The 25,129-nt window shown below is 48.5% G+C and overlaps 1 protein-coding gene across 1 annotated transcript in view; it reads left to right on the top strand.

Moving 5' to 3' along the window:
• The window catches only part of POR (cytochrome p450 oxidoreductase), a 77,000-nt gene that overhangs the window by 25,926 nt on the left and 25,945 nt on the right, over positions 1 to 25,129 (top strand). Inside the window, exons 3-4 of the mRNA XM_068135129.2 lie at positions 23,216 to 23,267; positions 23,427 to 23,555. Coding sequence (XP_067991230.1) covers positions 23,216 to 23,267; positions 23,427 to 23,555 — 181 coding nt within the window. The remainder of the gene's footprint in view (positions 1 to 23,215; positions 23,268 to 23,426; positions 23,556 to 25,129) is intronic.

Below are 25,129 nucleotides of genomic sequence, written 5' to 3'. Positions count from 1 at the left end.
TATATATATAGATATATATATATATATATATATATAGTATGTATATTGTCGCGCGAATTTTGAGTTTCGTTTTGAGTTCATTCCCGACAGGATCGAGGGCTGCCGTCGGGTAAGAGCCTGCCGCTTCTTCCTCTTCCTTCTTCCCCCTGTGCTTTTATAGTCGAATCCGTCATTGATCGTCGCCTCCAATTAAGTCCGTTTGGCCATCCGCGAACCCACGGTATTAACCGAGGGATTCGCGCGACAATAACCACCTTTTTTAAACCAAACTGCAGGCGCTACCATTCCAGTCTTAACACTTACTGTCTCACACTTAATTAACCTATGAAGTAAATCAGGAGGGCTGTGGGAAGTGAGCTGGAGCCACCTGTTCTCCTTAACATCCTAATCCCCTTAACAATCATGCAGTCTCCCTTGACATATCACGTGCCTTTGATACGGTCGGGCACCCCGCTCTGCTCACCAAACTCTCCTCTGTTGGTATCCATGGAAATCTCCACGCATGGTTGGCGGACTTCCTCTCTAGTCGTAGTCAACGTGTGGCCCTGAATGGGTTTCTCTCATCTCCTCTTCCTGTTCAGGCTGGAGTTCCCCAAGGCAGTGTTCTGGGCCCTGTGCTTTTTCTGGTCTTCAATCTTCATCAATGATCTCTCCGACTCTCTTGAAAATCCTCTCTATCTCTTTGCTGATGACTCTACTCTCTGTCGCTCCATTCTTCATCCCTCAGATCGGCAGTCTGCAGCCTCCTCACTCTCTGCAGACCTGGACAAAATCACAGACTGGGCAAACAAGTGGAACATGTCTTTCAATCCTGACAAATCTCACACTTACGATGTCTCTCCGAAAAGACCGACTGGACAACCCTCCCATCTACTTTCTGAATAATCCTCTCCAAGAAGTTCTGTCACTCAAACTTTTGGGTCTCACTATCTGCCATGATCTTTCCTGGGAAAACCACATTACAAATCTGGCCTCCAAAGCCAGTCGCCGACTGGGCATCCTCCGTCGTGCAAAGTCCTTCCTTGGCACATCTGAGCTCCTCACCACGTACAAGGCTTTCATCCGCAGCTCAATGGAATACTGCTCTCCCCTCTGGGCTGGTGCTCCTGCCTCACACCAAGCTCGTCTTCACGCTGTTGAAAGCAAAGCATTCAGAATCATTGGAATCTCCCGCGATGAAGCTAACTCCAAGGGCCTCTCACTCATTCACCGCAGGCAGGTTGGTGGTCTTTCCGTCTTCTACCGACTCCTCTCTGGCCTTGCCCCCCCAGCTCTCTCTGGGCTCTGTCCCGCAAATATTCCTACAGGTCGCACAAGATCTGCCTGCAACCCTCTTATGGTTAAACTGCCAAAATCAAGACTCTCTGCTCACCTTCACTCCTTCATTCCTCTTTTCTCCCGCCTCTGGAACGAACTCCCTCACTCTCTTCAATCCCACTCCACCCTCCAGGTCTTTAAAACAGCTGTTCACCACCATCTCTTATCTTCCCCCATCCAAAACCTTGATCTTTTCTATCCCCGATAATTTCACCCCAAATACTCTTTTTGAAATACCAACTTCTGTCCTGGAAGTCCTTGGTGTCCTCGTGTTTTATACTTCTCCCACCCCCCCCCCCCCCTTCCCACGCCTCCTCCCCCCAAGCCCTCTCCCTCCCACACATCTCCCTGCTCTTAAATGTTGTGTGCTCTCAAGTGTTTGTGTGCTTCCCATTCTCTTGTCTTCCGCTCCCTCTTTTTATATATTTTGTTTGTCTGGTTGATTTGTTTGTGAAGTAAATGTCAGCTCTTTCACGAGCCTCGATTCAGTATACAAAAAAAAACAAAAAAACAAACAAAAAAAAAACACATATTTACAATGATTTTAATAGGTCGTTCCTGCGGAGGGAGGAAACAAACAACAACACGCAATCCATTATCTCCAACCTCACGACCACATAAAAACACATTACCACAACACAAAAACAAACGCCACCCACAAGACTCTGTGGCACACATTCCATTCCCCTCACTGGCCTCACTGTCTTTGTGGTATTTTGGGTATTTCAGTTATTTGGGGTCTTTTGGGTCTTCGTGGTCTTTTGGGTCTTCATGGTCTTCGTGCTCTTTTGGAGCTTTTGGGTATTTTGGATCTTTTGGATAATAGGGTTATTTTGGATCCTCTGGGTCCTCTGTGTCATTTGGGTCTTTTAGGGCCTTCAGGGTGTTTTGGGTATTTTGAGTCTTTGGGTCATTTTGGGTCCTCTGGGTCTTTGGGGTTTTTGGGGGTCTTTGGGGTCTTCAGGGTATTTTGGGTAGTTTGAGTCTTTGGGGACTTTTGGGTCTTTTGTGTCTTCGGGGTCCACTGTGTCTTTTGGGGTCTTTGGGAACTTTTGGGTCTTCAGGGTATTTTGGATATTTTGAGTTCTTGGGGACTTTTGGGTCTTCAGGGTATTTTGCGTATTTTGAGTCCTTGGGGACTTTTGGGTCTTCAGGTTATTTTGGGTACCCTGAAGTCTTTGGGGGTCTTTGTGGTCTTTTGTGTCTTCAGCGTCCTCTGGGTCCTTTGGGGTCATTTGGGTCTTTTATGGTCTTCACGGTATTTTGGGGACTTTTGGGTCTTTGGGTTATTTTGCGTGTCTTAAGGGTCTTGGGGGACTTGGTGTTTTCCAAGGTCTAAGTGGTTTCAGCAGTCCAAAGGGTCGAGAAGTATATTCCAACAGTACGTAATTAATACATGTACATAATTAATAGACAGGTTGGAAGCGGCGGTCAAACAGTACGTAATTAATAGACATACAATCACACAGCTTCACAGCTTCCCAGACGGACGTACAGCTTCACAGACCATGTTTTTCGGTTTTATATATATGGATATGGTCTTGGCTCATGGAGGAGGTGAATAACAATGGGGTGGGTTGGATGTACACAATGGGAAGGTAGAGGGTTGGTTTGATTGATGTGGGATGGGAATTTAACTTTTTATTATTTGAAAAAAAACAAACACTTTTTAGATAATGTCTGCAAGTGTTTTCATCAAATGCTCTTTCTGCTTCTACTGTGGAAGTTAAAAACAAATAATTTTAACATGTTTGTTGCCAATTCGTGGATGTATTATGAGTAAGGAGTGTCCATTGGTGATATGACTATGATATGGTATTAGTAAGGTGATTGTGAAGGTGATATGACTAAGGCTGATGTCCATTGAGAGTATCCATCGTTGTTGTTTTCTCAATCGATCATGCGTCCCAAAACGTGTTACAAGCGTGTTATATATATATATATATATATATATATATATATATATATATATATATATATATATATATATATATATATATATATATATATATATATATATATATATATATAGTGTGTTACAAGTTCCAAAACTGTATACAAGTCCTAAAATGGTACTTGTCCAATTATTTAAAAAAAAAGAAAAGGTACTTGCCTAATTAATTAATTTATTTAAGGGGGAAATGCGCTGTAAAAAGTATTCACCGCACTAGACCCGTGCCAATGTCGATCACTGGCAAGAAGCCTATGGTGATGATGCAATTATGTGGAGCCACTCGCGCGTCACGAATTGCCCCGAACGTGAAAATTGCAACGTCATCTTGCGTTTTCAACAGCGAGGAGGTATAAACTCATAAAACTATGTAACACAGTCGACAGGAATACTTTCATTACTCGCAGTTTGTCCAACTGAAATAAAGTTTCACAAATCAATTTCAACAAAATGTTATTTACAAAGCGCATACCGTTGTCATGACAACTATCGCACCGACAGTTGTATTCTATCTTCGCAGGCTATCGTGATATTTAGATATTTTATCGTATCGTTACACTCCTCGTTATTCGATATCGTTGGACCAGACGAGGTGATTTAATAGTTAGAGCGTATGCTCTGAGTCCTAGAGGTCGTCGGTTCCAACCCCGGCTAAATCGTTCCAAATACATTATTTTATTTTATTTTTTTTATTTGGGGACTTCGGGGTCTTTTGGGTATTTTGGGTCTTTTGGGTGTTCTGGGTCTTTTGGGTGTTCTGGGTCTTTAATGGTCTTCAGCATATTTTGGGTCTTTGGCATCTTTAAGGATCATTGGGGTCTTTTGGGTATTTTGGGTCTTTTGGGTATTTTGGGTCTTTTGGGTGTTCTGGGTCTTTTGGGTGTTCTGGGTCTTTAATGGTCTTCAGCATATTTTGGGTCTTTGGCATCTTTAAGGATCATTGGGGTATTTTGGGTCTTTATGGTCTTTTGGGTCTTTAAAGATCTTCGGGGTCTTTTGCATCTTCAGGGTATTTTGGGTCTTCATGGTCTTTTGTGTATTCTGGGTCTTTGTGGTATTTGTGGTCTTTAAGGATATTCAGGGTCTTTTGGATCTTCAGAGTGTTTTGGGTCCTCTGGGTCTTTTGGATCCTTTGGGTATTTTGTTGCTTGACATTCAACATTTAAGGAGGATAAAGCACAAACGAACAACCCAATCTAGGTTGGCAACTATTTCACAGACTTGATGGGTTTTATGGCCTTCCGCGTTGAAGTTCCTTGCAAGGGAAGTTCCTGGAACATGTACGCACGTCAAACTTGTCGCGACATTGACCAAACTAGTTCCATGCAGCAGCAACCTGACTTCCTTCAATAAATCGTCATCCAAAAACAACATAAAGTGTAATCCGAGAAAATGCCGAGTCATGAGTGGATGTTTTTCGAAGATTCCCAGCAGATGTGCCGAGTCCTTCACAATGGTGACTCAGTTATTGACCAAACAGATTGTGTTACAGTTGAACATCCATACATAAGAAAACTTGAATTGGGATGCTCAAGTCAAGGTCATGAGTACAACAACAACACAAGTCAAGGCCATGAGTAAAGCTTTCAAAGGGAAAACTCCACTTTTTGTGGCAACTGAAACGTAATATCGCTGTTTCTGATTTAATAACCATGTATTGACAGTATGTTGGACCCACTATGGAATATGCTTCACCCACATGGATCTGAGGCTAAAGTCCAGAGTGAACGTTTGGAGAAATTGCAATGGAAAGCATGACAATTGTAGAACCCCCAACCTCAGGGATATTTGTCGGTTATTTAATATTCCTGTTCGCTGCGAGTTAGGAGTGGAGGAATGGTTGATCAGAGTAGTGATGGCAATGTACAAAAGAGCGCGCACAGCTGTAAGGACGAAGGACGGGAACAGTGGTGAGTTTGAGGTGAAGGTGGGAGTGCATCAGGGGTCGGTACTAAGTCCACTACTATTTGTAGCTGTGATGGAGGTGCTGGCTCAGAACGTAAAGGAGGGTTTACCGTGGGAGTTGTTGTATGCAGATGATCTGGTGTTGATTGCAGAAAGTATGGATGGACTGAAGGAGAAGATGAACAAGTGGAAGGAATGTATGGAGACAAAAGGTCTGAAGGTGAATATTGGAAAAACGAAGGTGATGGCAAGTGGTAAAGCATGTGGTGAGGTGGAAAGAACTGGGAAGTGGCCGTGTGCTGTGTGCAGGAAGGGTGTCGGAGTGAATTCCATTCAATGTACAATGTGCGCTGGAGCTCGGCGGGTGAAGCTCGGTGGGTGAAGTACCAACCGAGAATGAAGGTGTGGAGGTTGAAAGAGGTGACAGTAAGGGAGGCATTAAAAGAGAGGCTGAGTAGGGTCGAGGATGATGTGGTTGAGCTTGAAAGTGGTTGGATGTCAATGAAAGCTAGTCTGTTGGGAGCCGTTGGTGAGGTATGTGGATGGACAAAAGGACCACCGAGGCACTCGGAAACATGGTGGTGGGATGATGAAGTTGGAAAGAGGATTGACGAGAAGAGGAAGAAGTTCAAGGAGTGGCAGAAGGCGAAGGGTATGGGAGCAGAAACAGCAGAGCATGAAAGTTATAAGGCAGCCAGGAAGGCTGCAAAGAAAGAGGTAGCAAAGGCGCAGGAGTCATGGAGGAAAATGTTCGGAGAACGCTTGGATTCGGAAGAGGGTCAGAAAGCAGTATTCAGGATTGCAAAGCAGATAGCGAAAGAGAGGTGTGATGTGATGGGGGTGAGTTGCTTGAAGGATGAAGTGGGACAAATCGTTGTCGACCCAGATGGAATTAAAGGAAGATGGAAAAGATATATGGAAATGCTGTTGAATACAGAGAATGAATGGGATGGCAACATAGAGAGTAACCCAGTTTTAGGACCGGCAGAGAAGATAACTGAGAAGGAAGTTGAGGAAGCGATAAAAGCAATGAAGGGTAGAAAAGCGGGAGGGCCGACGGGAGTTGTGGGAGATATGTTGAAGGCAGCAGGAAGTTGGGGTGTGAAGAGAATGACAGAGATCTGTAATCTGGTGGTGAAAGAAGGCCGCATTCCAGTGGCTTGGGAACTGAGTACCCTCGTCCCTCTATACAAGGGGAAAGGTGACCCTCTGGAGTGTGGCTCGTACCGAGCGATAAAGTTATTGCAGCATGGAATGAAGGTATTGGAAAGGGTGTTGGAGAGGAGGATAAGGAAGAAAGTGAAGATCGACGAAATGCAGTTTTGATTCATGCCAGGAAGAGGAACGACAGACGCGCTTTTCATTGTGAGGCAGTTGCAGGAGAAGTACATGGAGAAGAGGAAGAAGTTGTTTCTTGGGTTTGTTGTTCTGGAGAAAGCATTCGATCGGGTTCCACGCAAAGTATTGACATGGGCATTGAGGAAGTTAGCAGTGGAGGAATGGTTGATCAGAGTAGTGATGGCAATGTACAAAAGAGCGCGCACAGCTGTAAGGACGAAGGACGGGAACAGTGGTGAGTTTGAGGTGAAGGTGGGAGTGCATCAGGGGTCGGTACTAAGTCCACCACTATTTGTAGCTGTGATGGAGGTGCTGGCTCAGAACGTAAAGGAGGGTTTACCGTGAGAGTTGTTGTATGCAGATGATCTGGTGTTGATTGCGGAAAGTATGGATGGACTGAAGGAAAAGATGAACACGTGGAAGGAATGTATGGAGACAAAAGGTCTGAAGGTTAATATCGGAAAGACGAAGGTGATGGCAAGTGGTAAAGCATGGGGTGAGGTGGAAAGAACTGGGAAGTGGCCCTGTGCTGTGTGTAGGAAGGGTGTCGGAGTGAACTCCATTCAGTGTACAATGTGCGCTGAATGGGTTCATCAAAAATGTAGTGGTCTGAGAGGGTCATTAACCAGTGTGGCAGAAACATTCAAATGTAAGGTGTGCACAGGAGGGAGCTGCAGATGGAGGAAATATTGAGTTGGATCTTGGAGACAGCGTGAAGCTGGAAGGTGTGAAAACATTTTGCTACCTCGGAGACATGCTGAATGGAGAACGTGGATCAGACTCGGCAACGGTTGCTCGAGTGAGATGTGCATGGAAGAAGTTTCGGGAATTGAGTGGCATGCTGATGATGAGGGGAGTGTCGTTGAAGCTGAAGGGAAAGGTGTATGCTGCATGTGTGAGAGGTGTTATGATTTATGGGAGCGAGACATGGGTAATGAACGTAGAGCAGCAACGAAGGTTGGAAAGGGTGGAAATGCGAATGGTTCGACGGATGTGCGGAGTATCGTTGAGAGAGAGGAAGACAAATGATGAATTGCGAAAGATGATGGGAATAGAACCTGTGATTGATGCTGTGAATAGGAAGAGGTTGAGATGGTTTAGTCATGTGTTGAGGAAGGATGAAAGTGACTGGTTGAGAAGAGTGATGGAAATGAATGTAGAAGGAAGTAGAAGACGGGGAAGACCGAGAAAGACTTGGCTAAAGATGGTGGAAGAAGAAATGCGGGCAAGGGGGTTAACAAGGAGAGATGCAGAAAATAGGGCAAAATGGAGAAGATTGTCATGGGGACCGCAAGGCTAACCCCCGCTCTTGCAGAGAAAATGGCCTTAAAATGCATGTTGTTTTTTGTTTTGCTGAGAGGCTCGAACAGTTCTCACTCAATTCTGGAACGTACAACGACATTGGTTGGCTTCCCCCACCTATGGAACAATAACCTAAGGAACTTTGATGTGCGATCCGAACCAACCGCTCGAGGTGCAGTCCCATCCCCCTTTTAACCTCCATTTTGAATAAGCATATAATTTTCACATACATCAATCTGAGACCCTCCCTACCATTGAGCTTATATTTATTTATTTACTAGCAGATAATCCGGTTCCACTGGGCTGTTGTAAGGGAATTTGTTCCCAATAGAGCGTGGGATATTTATGGAGTTTCCTATGAATATCCCAAAAATGATGGCATAATTTTCACTAACTCTCAAGACTGCTAAGGTTTCTCGGTGAAGTAAATTAATGAAAAGGTAATTATATGTTCGACGGAATTGACTGACTAGTTTGTGGTGATATTATATTTTTTTACATCTGAAAGGTGAGTGAACATGCGACTCTGAGCCTATACACCGCCCGTGTGTGCAACCTAGCCACAAAATGCACATAACTCGATATTTGTGTGAATCTTCATATTTGTAAACCTCTGCATCCACCGTCCGGACCCAAGAGTTCTTAAATGAGGTATCGATCAGCATTATACGGGCTATCATTACGACGTTTACCCCATTCAGACACAATCGTGCAACTGGCATTTATATAGATGGGTACTAGCAGGGTATCTGTCACTGACGGGGGTTTATAGACGTCTCACCTGAAATGAGCAATTTTTTTGGAGTGTGTATTGGTATAAATGGGAATTCAGTGTAAATATTCATGAGCATATGTCGCAATGGGTGCAGCTGGTAACCTCGACAACCTCGTTCCATTCTATCAGCTAAGATTTCCGATCCTTGCTTGTTGTACCTTCAAAGTGCTGCTTGGGAGTGAAGGTGATATTATGAAAGCTCAGCTGGGAAATGGGTTTCGGCATGTTTTGGGCCTTCTGCCTGACGCAAGATCACCAAAGTTCTTTCCATACCAACCGACCACCTCCAGGCATCTATCCCTCTCCACATCCTTTCTTCAGTCCCCAACCTGCCCCCTCTCTCTATACTCCCCATAGCTTTGCTTTTGGCAATTTCCTTTTGGTATTTCCCATCATATTTCATTCGGGTTTCCCATTCGATGATCAATACATCAGTAGTTTCAGTTTCACTTTTCAACATCAGTTTTGTTTTCAGATATCCGTTTGGATTCGTCATTGCAACTTGTGATGTGACGCGAATAGTGCTCGTCCAAAACGATTTTTGGGGGATTTTATTTCGATTGTCTAAGGGGTCTAAAGTGTTTTAAGGGTCTAAAGCTCTTAAAAGGGCCTAATGGAGTCTAAATGAGTCAAAGGGAAAAGAGCAAAAAGGGTCTTCGAGTGTCCAAATGGTCTTAAAAAGTCTATAGGTCTCAAAAGTGTCTAAATGTGTGTCAAGAGGTCTGAAGGGTTTTAACAGGGTTTAAATGGATATGAAGGGGGTCTAAAAGGTGTACAGGTCTAAAGGGTGTCAAGGAGAGGCTGTCGTAAAGGAATTACCTCAGGTTCGTAAATAAATTAATTTGGGTGTGCAACACGTGAATAACGGGCCAAATTGTTGTGAAAATCAACCAAGTCCACAACTTTGTCCCATAGGTAGGTTTAATCTCGATCAGATCTTTAGCATCATCCTGTAAAATACAATCATGCAATAGATATCAGGATCTTGGCATCATATAGGAAGGATCGATTATATTAGTCAATGCAAGCAAGCCTAGAATATATGTGCGGGTACGTACCATTCAAGACTACATGTCATAGTAAAATGTCACAGGAGTGGTTCAGCGTCGCGGACGTCCGAGGTCTTATAGATGCCCCTCTGCGGTTTAAGTGGGCATCACTCCTGGGTTCAACTTTGATACATTTTCACTACATTCTCCTGCCGTTAGAACTACACTGCCGCTAGGCAGGAATCAAGCGTGCGTCAGCATTAATTGATTGGGGATGTCATTCCATGTCAGTCGGTCCATCCGTAGCGGTCAGGGTGGCGAATTACCCTGCCAGCACGTGTCCGGAAACTACCGGGTACGGCCTCCACAAGCCCGGAGTCCCCTGCTTCTGGAGGCAGGTGTCGGAGGGGGCACCTCAGAGCCTTCAGGCAGGGGTGTATTTGACGAAGGAAGGGACGGCAGATGTTCCATAGAGGAAGCTTCCGGAGAGTCCATAGACTCGTAGATCGGTTCGTCGATATCCCTATAAGGGTCGATGACCCTGTAGTGAAATTATACCAAGGTGAACCCAGGGTGTGCTCGCTTCAAAAGGGGCGTCTATAAGACCCGGGACAACCGGGGCGCACGGACACTCCAGCGGAACTCACTGTGACATAGTCCTGTAGTTTGAATGGTATGTACGCCCCTAAATGCTGCGCTGACTGTCCTCTCTATTGGACCATTGCCATATTGAATCGACCATTGCTCATTAAATACTCTGATTTTAATGCCTGTTGCATGAATGTATTTTTACAGGATGTACTTCAGATCTAAATGATATTAAACCTACCCAGAGGTCAAGTCGTGTCTGAGCTTGATTTTCACGACATTTAATATCATTTAGATCGCCGGAATGGCTGACCACAAGATGATCGTGGTACCAATTCTCGGAGCCGACTCTCAAGCTGAGGGATCAGCATCGGAGTTCACTCACTGGCTCAAAACGCTGGAGAATTATTTTGCTGCTCATAAAACAGAGCCCACCACTGCGATGAAGCTGTTCGTGTTACAGTCGAAGGTCTATCACACCGTGTTCCGGAACATAGCTCGATTTGAGACGTACGCTACGGCACTAGCCGAGCTGAAGCGCTTATACGTAAAAACACGGAGCGCTGTGCACGGCCGGCATCAACTCTCCCAGCGGCGACAACAACCATCTGAATCGATCGATCGCTACGCGCAGGAGTTGCGCTACCTGTTGGCGGACTGCGTGCAGGACGTACGGACCCACGAGCAAGTGCAGGACGACTTGCTCCGAGATTCATTCATCTCCGGAATTAGTTCTGGGGTCTTGCGGCCCCGACTCCTGGAGGTCGCGGATCTGACATTTACGGAAGCACTACGGCTGGCGCGAGTATATACAGATGCCCGAGAACAATCCACCACATACGATCACCCACGAGTCGTGGCGGGGGCCTCTCAACTCGCGCGACCGGAGAGGGCTACCGCCGAGGATACGGAGGAGGACCCGACCACCACGGCCGAGACTCCGGGTGCTCCTGAAGCGAACTCCGCTTCCGGCCTCACTGCTGCCGCCGCTGCCCGGCCACGGCCTGACCGGTATGCAAAATGTTATTTTTGCGGGAATCGGCAGCACCCTCGCTCTGAATGCCCGGCTCGGGAGGCTACATGCCGCCTGTGCTCCACCAAGGGCCATTTTGCAAAGGTCTGCAGGAAGGCCGCTCGGGGCACGCGTCCCCGCGCGACCTTGAATGGGCTCATCGCGGAGCCAACGGATCGAGCGCCGGAGGGGGCGCCTCACTCGGCTTTGATGAGCCGCTCTCCTTCTCGCGGGCCTCTGGCTGCACGCCCGACCTTGGTGAGATACACCGGGCCGCCGAAACAAATGGCGCGAACGCGACCGGCCGCAGCGCGACCGACCTTGACTGGTGTTCGAACGCCTACTTCAAACAAGCGACATGCTCCTGCTGTGGAAACTCCTCTCGATGTGCGGCAAACGCAGCACGAATTACATGCACCCACTTTGGCATATGAATCTGCAGACGGCAGAGATCCTTCTCACGTGACTCGAGCGCCATCTGACGGCGGCTCTTACGAATTACATGCACTCACTTTGGCATATGAATCTGCAAACGGCAGAGATCTTTCTCACGTGACTCGAGCGCCATTTGGCGGCGGCTCTTACGACCTACACACATCCACTCTAGCAAATGAATCTGCTGATGAGCCAACTGACTTCAATGCTCCTGCTGAGGCCCAACCTGCCGACGCTGCCCGAAGGATTGCAACCGGCGTGGGATCCACCCGCGAGGCGCGATCTTCTCGCCCGGCCGGTACAATACCTGCCGGGTCTGCCGCCTTGCGCAGGCCATCATTCCGCTCACGGTCGCGGGCGTTTTTGCGCAAGCTTTGATTGACACGGGGTCCACGGATAGTTTTATCGATCAGCGACTCGTGCATCAACATGGGTGGCCGGTTCTCGGGACAACCCGCCGGATCTTCATGGCCTCTCAGGGACTTCGGTTGAGCACAAAAGGGGCGTGTCGATTGAAACTTGTGATAAAGGGACGCACGTTCCCGGACGTGTATCTCATGGTATTACCTGCTTTATGCGCTGACGTTCTGTTAGGACTTGATTTCCTTAAGCGGCATGGACGTTTGGAAATAGACTTCGGTGGGCCGGACACGCTCGCTGTGTGCGCCCTCGCTCAAATGGGCATGGAGCCTCTCTCACTGTTCCCCAACCTGACCACTGATTGTACCCCTGTAGCCGTCAAATCGCGGCGCTACTCTCGCGCGGACGCGCAATTCATTGCGGAAGAAACGGCCCTGCTCTTAAAGGACGGTATTATAGAACACAGTAGGTCACCGTGGCGGGCCCAAGTCTTAGTGGTGCGGAGTGAGGCCCACCGCCGGCGCATGGTAATCGACTATTCGCAGATGATTAATCGTTTTACACAGCTGGATGCCTACCCCTTACCGGGGATGGACGCCCTGGTACGCCAGGTGGCCCTGTATTCCGTTTATAGCACTCTCGATCTGCGTAGTGCGTATCATCAAGTCCCCATCTCTAGGGCTGATCGCGTCTTTACAGCCTTTGAATCAGGTCAGCGGTTGTACCAGTTCACGCGACTTCCCTTTGGGGTAACTAACGGAGTCGCTTGTTTTCAGAGGGCTATGGATGACCTCGTTGCGAAGGAGAATTTGACCGATGTCTTTGTCTATCTGGACAATCTTACGGTTTGTGGGTATGACCAGGAGCATCACGACGCTAATCTGAAACGCTTCCTCGAGGTCGCGCGGAAATATCGCCTAACCATGAATGCGGCTAAGTGTCGATACTCTCTATGCACGGTAGACCTTTTGGGGTACACCGTGACCCATGGCTCCGTCTCTCCGGATAAGGAGCGTCTGCGCCCTTTGCTCGATATGGCTCCGCCTAGCGATCGGGCTTCGCTGAAACGTGCTCTAGGGCTGTTCGCCCACTATTCAAAGTGGGTGCAAAATTTCTCCGTGAAGCTCCGCCCCCTCGTGGCCTGCGACACTTTCCCCATGGGCCCGGCCGCCCTGGCGGCCTTCGAGGGCCTTAAAGTCGACATCGCTGGCGCCGCTGTCGCGACGATTGACGAGAGTGCCTCTTTCGTTTTGGAGAGTGATGCCTCAGATCATGCGATAGCGGCGACTCTCTCCCAAGGGGGCCGCCCTGTGGCTTTCTTCTCGCGGACTCTCACCTCCGCCGAGCGGAGGCATTCGTCTGTCGAAAAGGAAGCATATGCGATCGTCGAATCAATTCGGCGATGGCGGCCCTATCTGCTTGGGCGGTGTTTCCAAATCGTCACGGACCAACAGAGCGTTGCGTTTATGTACGACACCTTACATGCTCAGCGCATTAAGAATGAGAAAATCACCCGTTGGCGTATCGAACTCGCCGACTTCTGCTACACCATCAAATACCGCCCGGGGAAGGATAACCTGGTCGCTGACGCCTCATCGAGGCCGGCCACTTGCGCGGGGGTTGTAACTTTGGAGGGGCTGCGCACTTTGCACGGCACTATGTGTCATCCCGGGGTAACGCGCTTCGCGCATTTTGTGCGCGAGGGCAATCTGCCGTACTCGATTGAGGACATCCGCCGCATCTGCTGTGATTGCGCGATCTGTGCGGAACTCAAACTGCGTTTTTATAACCCTCCTATGGGGACACTCGTTAGGGCTACTAGACCGTGGGAGCGCTTGGCGATGGACTTCAAAGGGCCGCTGCCAATGTCGAGCAACTCTCGCTATCTGCTCACTATCGTCGATGAGTATTCACGATTCCCCTTTGCTTACACGTGCGGGGATATGTCGGCTGCCACGGTTATTCGGTGCCTGCAGAATTTGTTTTCTATGTTCGGGTATCCGGCCTGCGTGCATATCGATCGGGGTGCGGTGTTCCTGTCCCAGGAGGTGAGGGGCTACTTGCTCCAGCATAATGTCGCTTCGAGCTACACCACCCCGTACCGGCCCCAAGCGAATGGGCAGATCGAACGCTTTAATGGGATTATATGGAGGGCCGTCATGCTGAGCCTCCGGACCCTCGGCCGAGGCCTCGATAAATGGGCGTGGTCGCTACCTGCCGCTCTAAACTCGATCCGGGCTCTCCTATGTACCGCCACCAACCAGACTCCTCACGAACGACTGTTCCACCACCCTAGAGGCTCCGGCAGTATCCAATCTTTACCCAGCTGGCTCGCTGAACCGGGGCCCGCCTATCTCAAACGAGCGGTTCGCGCTAGCAAGTACGACCCCCTTGTTGACAAGGTGCAGGTCCTCCAGGCTAATCCCGAGCATGCTCACGTGTTAACGGCGGATGGCCGCGAGTCTACTGTCTCCGTACGCCATCTCGCCCCATGTGGGGACGACAACAGGGATATCGACGAACCCGTCTACGAGTCTATGGACTCTACCAAAGCTTCCCCTATGGAACTACCACCGTTACTTCCGTCGTTCCCCACTCCCGTGCCCGAAGGCGCTGGGGCGCCCCCTCCGACTCCCACCTCCGGCGGCTATTCCGAAGCGGGGGACTCAGGGCTTGGGGACGCCGTGCCCGGTAGATTCCGAACACGAACTGGCAGGGAAGTTCGCCGCCCCGACCGCTACGGGTGGACCGACTGACGTGGATTGACGTGACCCATTCGATTATTGCTGATGCTTGCTTGCAACCTGCCGAGCGGCAGTATAGTTCTAACGGTGGGGAGAATGTAGTGAAATTATACCAAGGTGAACCCAGGGTGTGCTCGCTTCAAAAGGGGCGTCTATAAGACCCGGGACAACCGGGGGCGCACGGACACTCCAGCGGAACTCACTGTGACATAGTCCTGTAGTTTGAATGGTATGTACGCCCCTAAATGCTGCGCTGACTGTCCTCTCTATTGGACCATTGCCATATTGAATCGACCATTGCTCATTAAATACTCTGATTTTAATGCCTGTTGCATGAATGTATTTTTACAGGATGTACTTCAGATCTAAATGATATTAAACCTACCCAGAGGTCAAGTCGTGTCTGAGCTTGATTGTCACGACAGACCCCACATGGGGCGAGATGGCGTACGGAGACAGTGGACTCGCGTCCATCTGCCGTCATCACACGAGCATGCTCGGGATTAGCCTGGAGTACCTGCACCTTATCCACTAAGGGGTCGTACTTGCTTGTGCGAACCGCACGTTTGAGATAGGCCGGCCCCGGCGCAGCGAGCCAACTGGGTAAAGATCGGATACTACCCGAGCTTCTAGGGTGGTGGAACAGTCTTTCGTGAGGAGTCTGGTTGGTGGCCGTACATAGTAGAGCCCTGATCGAGTTCAGCGCCGCAGGTAGCGACCAAGCCCATTTATTGAGGCCACGGCCGAGGGTCCTGAGGCTTAGCATGACGGCCCTCCATATAATCCCATTGAAGCGTTCGACCTGCCCATTCGCCTGGGGTCTGTACGGTGTGGTATAACTCGAAGCGACATTATTTTGGAGCAAGTAACATCTCACTTCCTGAGACAGGAACACCGCACCCCGATCGGTATGCACGTAGGCCGGATACCCAAACATAGAAAACAAATTCTGCAGGTACCGTATGACCCGGGCAGCCGTCATATCCACGCACGTGTAAGCAAAAGGGAATCGCGAGTACTCATCAACGATAGTGAGCAGATAACGAGAGTTACTCGACACCGGCAGCGGCCCTTTGAAATCCATTGCCAATCTCTCCCACGGTCTAGTAGCCCTAACCAGCGTCCCCATGGGAGGGTTATAAAAACGCTGTTTGAGTTCCGCACATATAGCGCAGTCGCGGCAGATCCGGCAGATGTCCTCAATCGAGTACGGCAGATTACCACTGCGCACAAAATGAGCGAAACGCGTCACCTCAGGATGACACATAGTGCCGTGCAAAGTGCGCAGACCCTCCAGAGTTATGATACCCGTGCACGTAGCCGGCCTCGATAATGCGTCGGCGACCAGGTTATCCTTCCCCGGGCGATATTTGATGGTGTAGCAGAAGTCGGCAAGTTCGATACGCCAGCGAGTGATTTTCTCATTCTTAATGCGTTGAGCATGTAAGGTGTCGTACATGAACGCTATGCTTTGTTGGTCCGTGATGATTTGGAAGCATCGCCCGAGTAAGTACAGTCGCCATCGCCGAATCGACTCGACGATCGCGTACGCTTCCTTTTCGACAGACGAATGCCTCCGCTCAGCGGTGGTGAGAGTCCGCGAAAAGAAAGCCACAGGGCGCCCCCCCCCCCCCCTGGGAGAGTGTCGCCGCTATTGCATGATCCGAGGCATCACTTTCTAAGACGAAAGATTCGCTCTCGTCGATCGTCGCCACAGCGGCGCCAGCGATGTCGGCCTTCAGGCCCCCAAAGGCTGCCAAGGCAGCTGGGCTCATGGGGAACGTGTCGCAGGCCACAAGGGGGTGGAGCTTCGCGGAGAAATTTTGCACCCACTTAGAATAATGGGCGAACAGCCCGAGAGCACGCTTCAGCGAAGCTCGATCGCTAGGCGGAGCCATATCGAGCAAAGGTCGCAGATGCTCCTTATCTGGAGCGACAGAGCCATGGGTCACGGTGTACCCCAGAAGATCTATCGTGCGTAGAGAGTAACGACAGTTAGCCTCATTCATGGTTAGGCGATACCTCTGCGCGACCTCGAGGAAGCGCTTCAGATTAGCATCATGATGCCCCTGGTCATACCCACAAACCGTAAGATTGTCCAGATATACAAAGACATCTGTCAAGTTCTCCTTAGTAACGAGGTCGTCCATAGCCCTCTGAAAACAGGAGACCCCGTTCGTCACCCCAAAAGGTAGTCGGGTGAACTGGTATAACCTTTGACCCGATTCAAAGGCGGTATAGATGCGATCAGCCCTAGAGATGGGGATCTGATGATACGCACTATGCAGATCGAGAGTGCTGTAGACTGAGTACTGGGCCACCTGTCGTACCAGTGCGTCCATCCCCGGTAAGGGGTAGGCGTCCAGCTGTGTAAAGCGATTAACCGTCTGTGAATAGTCGATTAACATGCGTCGGCGATGGGCTTCACTTCGCACCACTAAGACCTGGGCCCGCCACGGCGACCGGCTGGGGTCTATGATACCTTCCTTTAAGAGCTGGGCCATTTCTTCCGCAATGAATTGCGCGTCTGCTCGTGAGTAATAATAATAATAATAATGCATTTATTTTATATAGCGCTTTTCAGGAAGCCCAAAGACGCTTTGACAGAGTGCAAAACATAATGCATAGCAAAACATAAAAACAATTGCAAAAAAAGAAGAATCAATAGGGAAATATTCAAAGCACAAAGGAGGGAGAAGGAGAGGAGATAGTCAGGGGTTAGATGCTGTGGGTTAAATGTTGAATGCAGTGTTGAACAGGTGGGTCTTGAGTGATGTTTTGAATGTGGTGAGTGAGGAGGAGTCTCTGATGGTGTGAGGTAGCGAGTTCCAGAGGGTGGGAGCAGCGATGGAGAAGGCCCTGTCCCCCCAGGATCTAAATTTGGTCCGGATGGGGGGGGGGGGGGGGGGGGGTCAGGAGGTTGGTACCAGCAGAGCGGAGGTTGCGGGTGGGAGTGTGTCTGGAGAGGAGGTCAGCCAGGTAGGATGGGGCCAGGTTATGGAGGGCTTTGTAGGTCAAGAGGAGGATTTTGTACTGGATTCTCTGGGAGATGGGGAGCCAGTGAAGCTTGTAAAGGACGGGGGTGATGTGGTCACGGGTCCGGGAATGGGTGAGTAGACGGGCAGCGGAGTTCTGAATGTATTGGAGTTTATTGGTGATTGTTGAGGGTGAACCATAAAGGAGGCTATTGCAGTAGTCCAGACGGGAAGTGATGAAGGCGTGGATGAGGGCTTCTGCAGCCACGGAGGAGAGGGATGGACGGAGACGGGCGATGTTTTTCAGGTGAAAGAAGGCTGTCTTTGTGATCTGTTTAGTGTATTTGTCGAAGGAGAGGGTTTGGTCAAAGATGATGCCAAGATTCCGGATGTGAGGGGAGGTGGATACTGGGAAACCGTCGATGTTGAGGGCAAAGTTATGGGTGGACTTGGTGAGCGTTTTTGGGCCAATGATGATTATTTCAGATTTATCACAGTTAAGTTTGAGGAAGTTGATTTGAAGCCAGGATTTTATTTCAGTGATGCAGTTTGTCAGGATAGAGTGGGTGGCGGTGGAGATGGACTTGGTGGAGATGAAAAGCTGGATGTCATCGGCGAAGCAGTGGAATTGGAGACCATGACGGCGGATTAAGTGACCGAGGGGGGACAGGTAAAGAATGAAGAGGAGGGGGCCAAGAACTGAACCTTGGGGGAGGGGAGCAGTAGGGGATTTGCAGTTATTGATGGAGATGAACTGACGTCTGTCAGAGAGGTATGATTTAATCCAAGAGAGGGCAGTGCCGGTAATGTTAAAGGTGGTTTCAAGTCGGGTGAGGAGGATGGTGTGATCGATGGTGTCAAAGGCGGCGCTGAGGTCGAGGAGGATGAGAATGTTGAGGTTGCCAGCGTCAGAGGAGAGGAGAAGGTCGTTGGTGATTTTGAGGAGAGCAGTTTCAGTACTGTGGTTGGAGCGGAATCCGGATTGGAATGTTTCATACAGGTTATTGGCAGAGAGGTGATGTTTGAGTTGAGTGGCTACAGCGCGTTCCAAAACCTTTGACAGAAAGGGTAGGTTGGAGATGGGTCTGAAGTTATTTAGGGTGTCAGGGTTTAGTCCAGGTTTTTTCAGAATGGGGGTAACAGCAGCAATTTTGAGGGATGGTGGGACGATGCCTGCAGACAGGGAGGAGTTTATTGTTGCAATGATAAGTGGAGAGAGAGCAGGAAGGGAGGCCTTGACAAAGCTGGAGGGGATGGGGTCAAGAGTGCAGGTGGCAGTTGAAGCGCCGTGATTTCACCGCTACAGGAGTGCAGTCAGTGGTCAGGTTGGGGAACAGCGAAAGAGGCTCAATTTCCATTTTCACGAGTGCACACACAGCAAGTGTGTCAGTCCCACCGAAATCCATTTCCAAACGTCCATGTCATTTAAGAAAATCGTGTCCTAACAGAATGTCAGCACATAAAGCAGGTAAGACCATGAGATGTACATCTGGAAACATGCGTCCCTTTATCACAAGCTTCAATCGACATTCCCCTTTTGTGCTGAGCCTAAGCCCTTGGGAGGCCATAAAGATCCGTCGTGTTGACCTGAGGACCGGCCACCCATGTTTACGCACCAGTCGATGATCGATAAAACTATCCGTAGACCCCGTGTCGACTAAAGCCCGCGCAAAAATGTCTTCGACCATGAGTGGAATAATGGCCTGAGCAAGGCCGGAAGATCCGGCAGGTATTGAGCCATCTGAGCGAGAAGATCACGCCTCACGTGTGGATCCCACGCCGGCTGCAGTTTTCCGGTCGTTTTAGCAGCCTCCGGAGGGCACTCGTGTCAAACGCATAGTTGGTCATGCTAAAGTAGGAGCTTCAGGAGCTTGTAGTCCGTACGAGCTGCCATCAGAGGGCGCTCGTGTCACGCGAGAAGGATCACAGTCAACTGTAGTTTCACGTGCTGAAGCAAGAGCGTGTAGAGCGTACGAGCTGCCGTCAGATGGCGCTCGTGTCACGCGAGAAGGATCGCAGCCAACTGTAGTTTCACGTGCTGAGGCAAGAGCGTGTAGTTCGTACGAGCTGCCGTCGGATGGCGCTCGTGTCACATGCATTGTTTGCCGCGTCAAAGCAGGAGCTTGTCGATTGTATGAGTAGCCTTCGGAGGGCGTTCGGATTCCAGTCAAGGACGGTCGCTCCGCGGTTGGTCGTGTTCGCGCCATTTGTTTTGGCGGCCCGATGTATCTCACCAAGGTCGAGCGAGCAGCCAGGGGCCCACGAGGAGGAGGACCGCTCATCAAAGTCGGGTGAGGCGCCCCACTCTGTGCTCGGTCCGTTGGCTCGGCGATAAGCCCATTCAAGGTCGCACGAGTTCGTGCGCCCCGCGCGGTCTTTCGGCACACTTTTGCAAAATGTCCTTTAGTCGAACACAAATGGCATATTGCCTCCCGAGCCGGACACGCTGACCTGGGATGCTGTCGATTGCCACAGAAGTAACACTTAGCATTTCGTACAGGCCCTGGGCTGGCCGCCGTAGCTGCCGCCAAGCCGGAATCCGAGTCCACCTCGGGAGCGGCCAGGGGCTCCGCTAGCGTGGTCGAGTCCGCTCCCGTATCCTCGGCGGTAGCCCTCTCCGGTTGCGCGAGTTGAGAAGTCCCCGCAACGACCCGTGTGTGGTCATAGGCGGTAGATTGTTCCCGGGCCTCAGTGTAGACGTGTGCCACCCGTAGAGCCTCCGTGAACGTCAGGTCAGCTGTCTCCAAAAGTCTTAGCCTAAGAGTCGAAGAGCCGATCCCAGAGACAAAAGCATCTCGGACAAGATCATCCTGGACTTGCTCGTGAGTGCGTACCTCTTGAGTACTGTCTGCAAGTAGTTGTCGTAGCTCCTGGGCGAAGCGATCTATCGACTCGGTGGGCTGTTGTCGCCGCGATGAGAGCAGATACCTGGTGTACACCACGCTCCGTTTCTTAATGTAAATTCGCTTTAGCTCTGCCACTGCGGCATTGCACGTCGTACATCGTTCTATGCTCCTGCAGATGTGGTGGGCCACTTTAGTCTGCAGCACGTCCAGTTTCGTTTCAGCAGTGGGAACGGTATCCTGGGCTCTGAACTGGTTCTCCAGTGACTTGAGCCAGTGAGTTAACTCCGAGCCCGAATCCATAGCTTGTGGGTCGGCACTGAATGTCGGTACATGGATCATCTTGTGTCCCACCATTTCCGTAGATCTTGATTGAGATTAAATGTTGTGAAAATCGACCTAGTCCACAACTTTGTCCCATAGGTAGGTTTAATCTCAATCAGATCTTTAGCATCATCCTGTAAAATACAATCATGCAATATATATCAGGATCTTGGCATCATCTAGGAAGGATCGATTATAGTATTAGTCAATGCAAGCAAGCCTAGAATATATGTGCGGGTACGTACCATTCAAGACTACATGTCATAGTAAAATGTCACAGGAGTGGCTCAGCGTCGCGGACGTCCGAGGTCTTATAGACGCCCCTCTGCGGTTTAAGTGGGCATCACTCCTGGGTTCAACTTTGATACATTTTCACTACACAAATGACATCCTATTGACTGTTTAAAACACCTATTCAGGTACATCGTTGTTAAAAAATCTGATCGCAGAAAGTTTTGTTGTGATTAACCTTGGGAGCTAAACACAGCAAGGTCACAAACAAACAGCAAAACAACAACTCACCTTATTGTGAGATGGTTGATGGAGGTTGACACGTTGGCACGTGGTGGCCACCTGGAGATGGCAGCACGTGGGTTGCACGACAGGCATCGTATATATGGATCTGCCCGACTTTATGATGATGCCCCACGTGTGCTCTAACGACTCCAAATCTCGTTTTTTTGCCATTCTCACTTTTATCATTGAACACGTGGCTCATTTGGCTTTAATTTAATGTATTTGTTTAATCTGTCCGACTTGGAATTTTCAAACTACAGCTTATGGGAACTTGTAACGTCCGTGGTTAAAAACGCACCAATTGTCCTGATCACCAAAGATCATCACTTAAATTTTCAAAATCACCATTTAAAAAAAAAAAAAAATTCTTTTAATATTCAAAATCTTCTTTATTGTGAGACAATCGGAACGCTCTCTCTAAACGACGATACAGGTAAACGGATCAAAATCGCTTATTTTAAACAACAGGATGTATATTTGGAGCTGTATATTTGGTAAACTTAGCCAAGGTGTAACCTTTTGTCAACGAACTATTGTTTTCACCCTTGAGAGTTACGTCGTTAGATGAGCAGTAAAATTACCTTTAAATCGATGTGTAGGTTGTGTTTGTAATATTTTCGTTTTTTGAATGATTAGCGCCTTAGAAAGGTCATGTGCCTCCTCCTTTGTCGATCATGGTAACGTCTTAATTAACAGTTATTTTTCACATCTGATAACATATTGGAAGATGAGAGCTCGCCATCTCACCAATTATATATTTATCCGGAATGAAATCCGTTAACAATTGGGCTTTTATAAAGCATTGGCGCTATGGATCTACCCTCTGAAATCATGGCCACAGGTGGCGGCTCGGGTGTTTATAAGTTATGAATTGTGAGAAAATAACTGTTTTAAAACCCGTATTTCGGTGCATCACAGTAAACTATGTTATCCTATAAAGTTTTGTGTCTATTAACCTTGGAGCTCAGAGGAGTCGGTTCACAAACAATCAAATATTTGTGTGTGTGTGTGTGTGTGTGTGTGTGTGTGTGTGTGTGTGTGTGTGTGTGTGTGTGTGTGTGTGTGTGTGTGTGTGTGTGTGTGTGTGTGTGTGTGTGTGTGTGTGTGTGTGTGTGTGTGTGTGTGTGTGTGTGTGTGTGTGTGTGTGTGTGTGTGTGTGTGTGTGTGTGTGTGTACTGTATATATATATGTACCTACTTGTATATATAATATAGGGGTTGGCGGGTACTGGGCTCTGTCTGGCCGGGTGAGCTTGTCCAAGTGGGGGTTTTGGAATGTATTGGGCATTGAAAAGCAATGGGGTTATTGGCCTCATGGTGGTTACCTTTTACCTGCACTGCACTGCCACATCGCAATATACACCCAACATGTATTTTTAGTGAAATTCTTTTGCAATGAATTACAATCCAAACTAGTTGCTTTATGTGAGGAAATTTGGACATGTAAAATATAATACAGGTGTATTTACCTTTTAGAAAATTCACTCGTCTTTGGGCCAACATTATGACATGCATCATCTGGACAATTTGATTTTTGTCATAACTTATATATTCATTATTCAGTATTGACCCAGGTAACGTAAGAAAGGAGTAGGCCAATGTGTGCTGGTGCAATTTCTAAATTCCCACTGTAATCTAAAAGGCCCGATCTCAGCAGCATACCTGTCCCATGAATGGACAATTTGGTCATTTATTGGTCATTGGTCATCAACTTGGTCATTTCATTGATTCTTGGTCACATGTGAATTTGATAGATACTGATTGGCCTGGGACAGGTTTAAGGTTGTTTGACATTCTGAAATCTGTAATTGATTTTGAAGCTCGCTGTGGTTCTTGTTCCAGAAATAGTTTGGTCCAGAAAGAGACGAGCTTCATCAGCAAGATGAAAAAAACTGTAAGTGTCCGTGGCCATGTGACACTTGTTTTATTTATTTATTTGTTATTTATTATTTGTTTTGGGTAAACGGTAACATTTTGGGATGATCGTGAATGCCGGTGAATCTTCCTCCTAATTGCACGACTTACCTGTAATTCCTCTAATTGTACCCTGCAGGGACGCAACGTCGTGGTGTTCTACGGCTCGCAGACTGGCACCGCAGAGGAGTTTGCCAGCCGGCTGGCCAAAGACACCCAGCGCTATGGGATGAAGGGGATGGCAGCCGACCTGGAGGAGTTTGACATGGTATGTGCTCCAAGAGCGTTTGGTCAAGGTCCATACATGGATTGACAGTCAGGCTTATTGGTGTTAAATAGGATTGTATGTCGGTGATGAGGTGAGTGTCGTTGAAGCTGAAGGGAAAGGTGTATGCTGCATGTGTGAGAAGTGTTATGATTTATGGGAGCGAGACATGGGTAATGAACGTAGAGCAGCAACGAAGGTTGGAAAGGGTGGAAATGCGAATGGTTCGACGGATGTGCGGAGTATCGTTGAGAGAGAGGAAGACAAATGATGAATTGCGAAAGATGATGGGAATAGAGCCTGTGATTGATGCTGTGAAGAGGAACAGGTTGAGATGGTTTGGTCATGTGTTGAGGAAGGATGAAAGTGACTGGTTGAGAAGAGTGATGGAAATGAATGTAGAAGGAAGTAGAGGACGGGGAAGACCGAGAAAGACTTGGCTAAAGATGGTGGAAGAAGAAATGCGGGCAAGGGGGTTAACAAGGGGAGATGGAGAAAATAGGGCAAAATGGAGAAGATTGTCATGGGGATCGCAAGGCTAACCCCCGCTCTAGCAGGGAAAATGGCCTGAAAATGCATGTTGTTGTTGTTGTTGTCGGTGATTGGTTGAGGCACATTGGACTCGGGTCGCTCTTCTGGGGAGAGATTGCTGCCACTGATTTGATTATCACTTCTGGTTGTGATATCTGGTCAAGGTAACATTGATCGCACTAGTCGTTCGCCTTGAAGATGGTCGTATTATTCTTTGCATCCTGATGCATCCTCAGGCCTTGTCTGAAGGTGGAGAGCACAGGGAGAACATACCCACAACTTTTATTCAGTAGTGAAGGGTCACTCGATCATTAAATTTTATTAACATTAATCGAGTTGAACCTTTCGATTGTTTTTGCATCGAAGCCGCAATCTATTAACACGATAACTAGTTGATAAAATTGTAACCACGGCTTCGTGGGTTTTAAACTTTGAAGTAAGTTATCTTGAAACTCTTCACTCTTATCAAAAGTGTCGGTTCTGATCCTCACCCTGTGAAACCGTACGCTGGTGTTCCGGCCGGGATTCCCAGATGGAATGCCGTGTGGACACTGTGCGTTGCAAACCCGGGGTATAATAATTTGGGCCCTTTTTATCTCTCGGTAATGTGTCACGAATACACGGCCTATGCTACCGCCATCTTGTTTTTCAATGTTTGGCGGACCCGCTCGTTGTTGCTAAGTTGGGGTAAGGCCATCCTGGAATCTGGGATTCACGAATTGTGGACTAGACTATTTCTATCCAGTAGAAAATGGAATGTTTATGAGACTCTAAGAGGTAAACTGGGCTGTAACCGCACAATGCAACTTTTGATAAAGGGGATTCGAAAGGTTCTCCATTGGAATCGCATCAAACCAAAATCAGAAGGGAGTAAAAAGATGTCGGAACGAACTGCTGCTAGCACCAAAGGTGGATTGGCCTGGAATATTAGGTTTGCATACTGAACCCGGTTTGGCCATGGATGTGGCATGGGATGGCCTCGCTTGCTTCTCAAGGATGCGACGGCACTTTATTTATTATTTAATTATTTTAGGCTACCAAGTCTT

Source organism: Myxine glutinosa, chromosome 14 (genome assembly GCF_964187855.1).
Source record: "Myxine glutinosa chromosome 14, kmMyxGlut1.1, whole genome shotgun sequence".
In the NCBI taxonomy this organism is placed as follows: domain Eukaryota; kingdom Metazoa; phylum Chordata; class Myxini; order Myxiniformes; family Myxinidae; genus Myxine; species Myxine glutinosa.
Note: the sequence above shows the minus strand (reverse complement) of the source record. Positions and strands in the feature narration are given on the sequence as shown.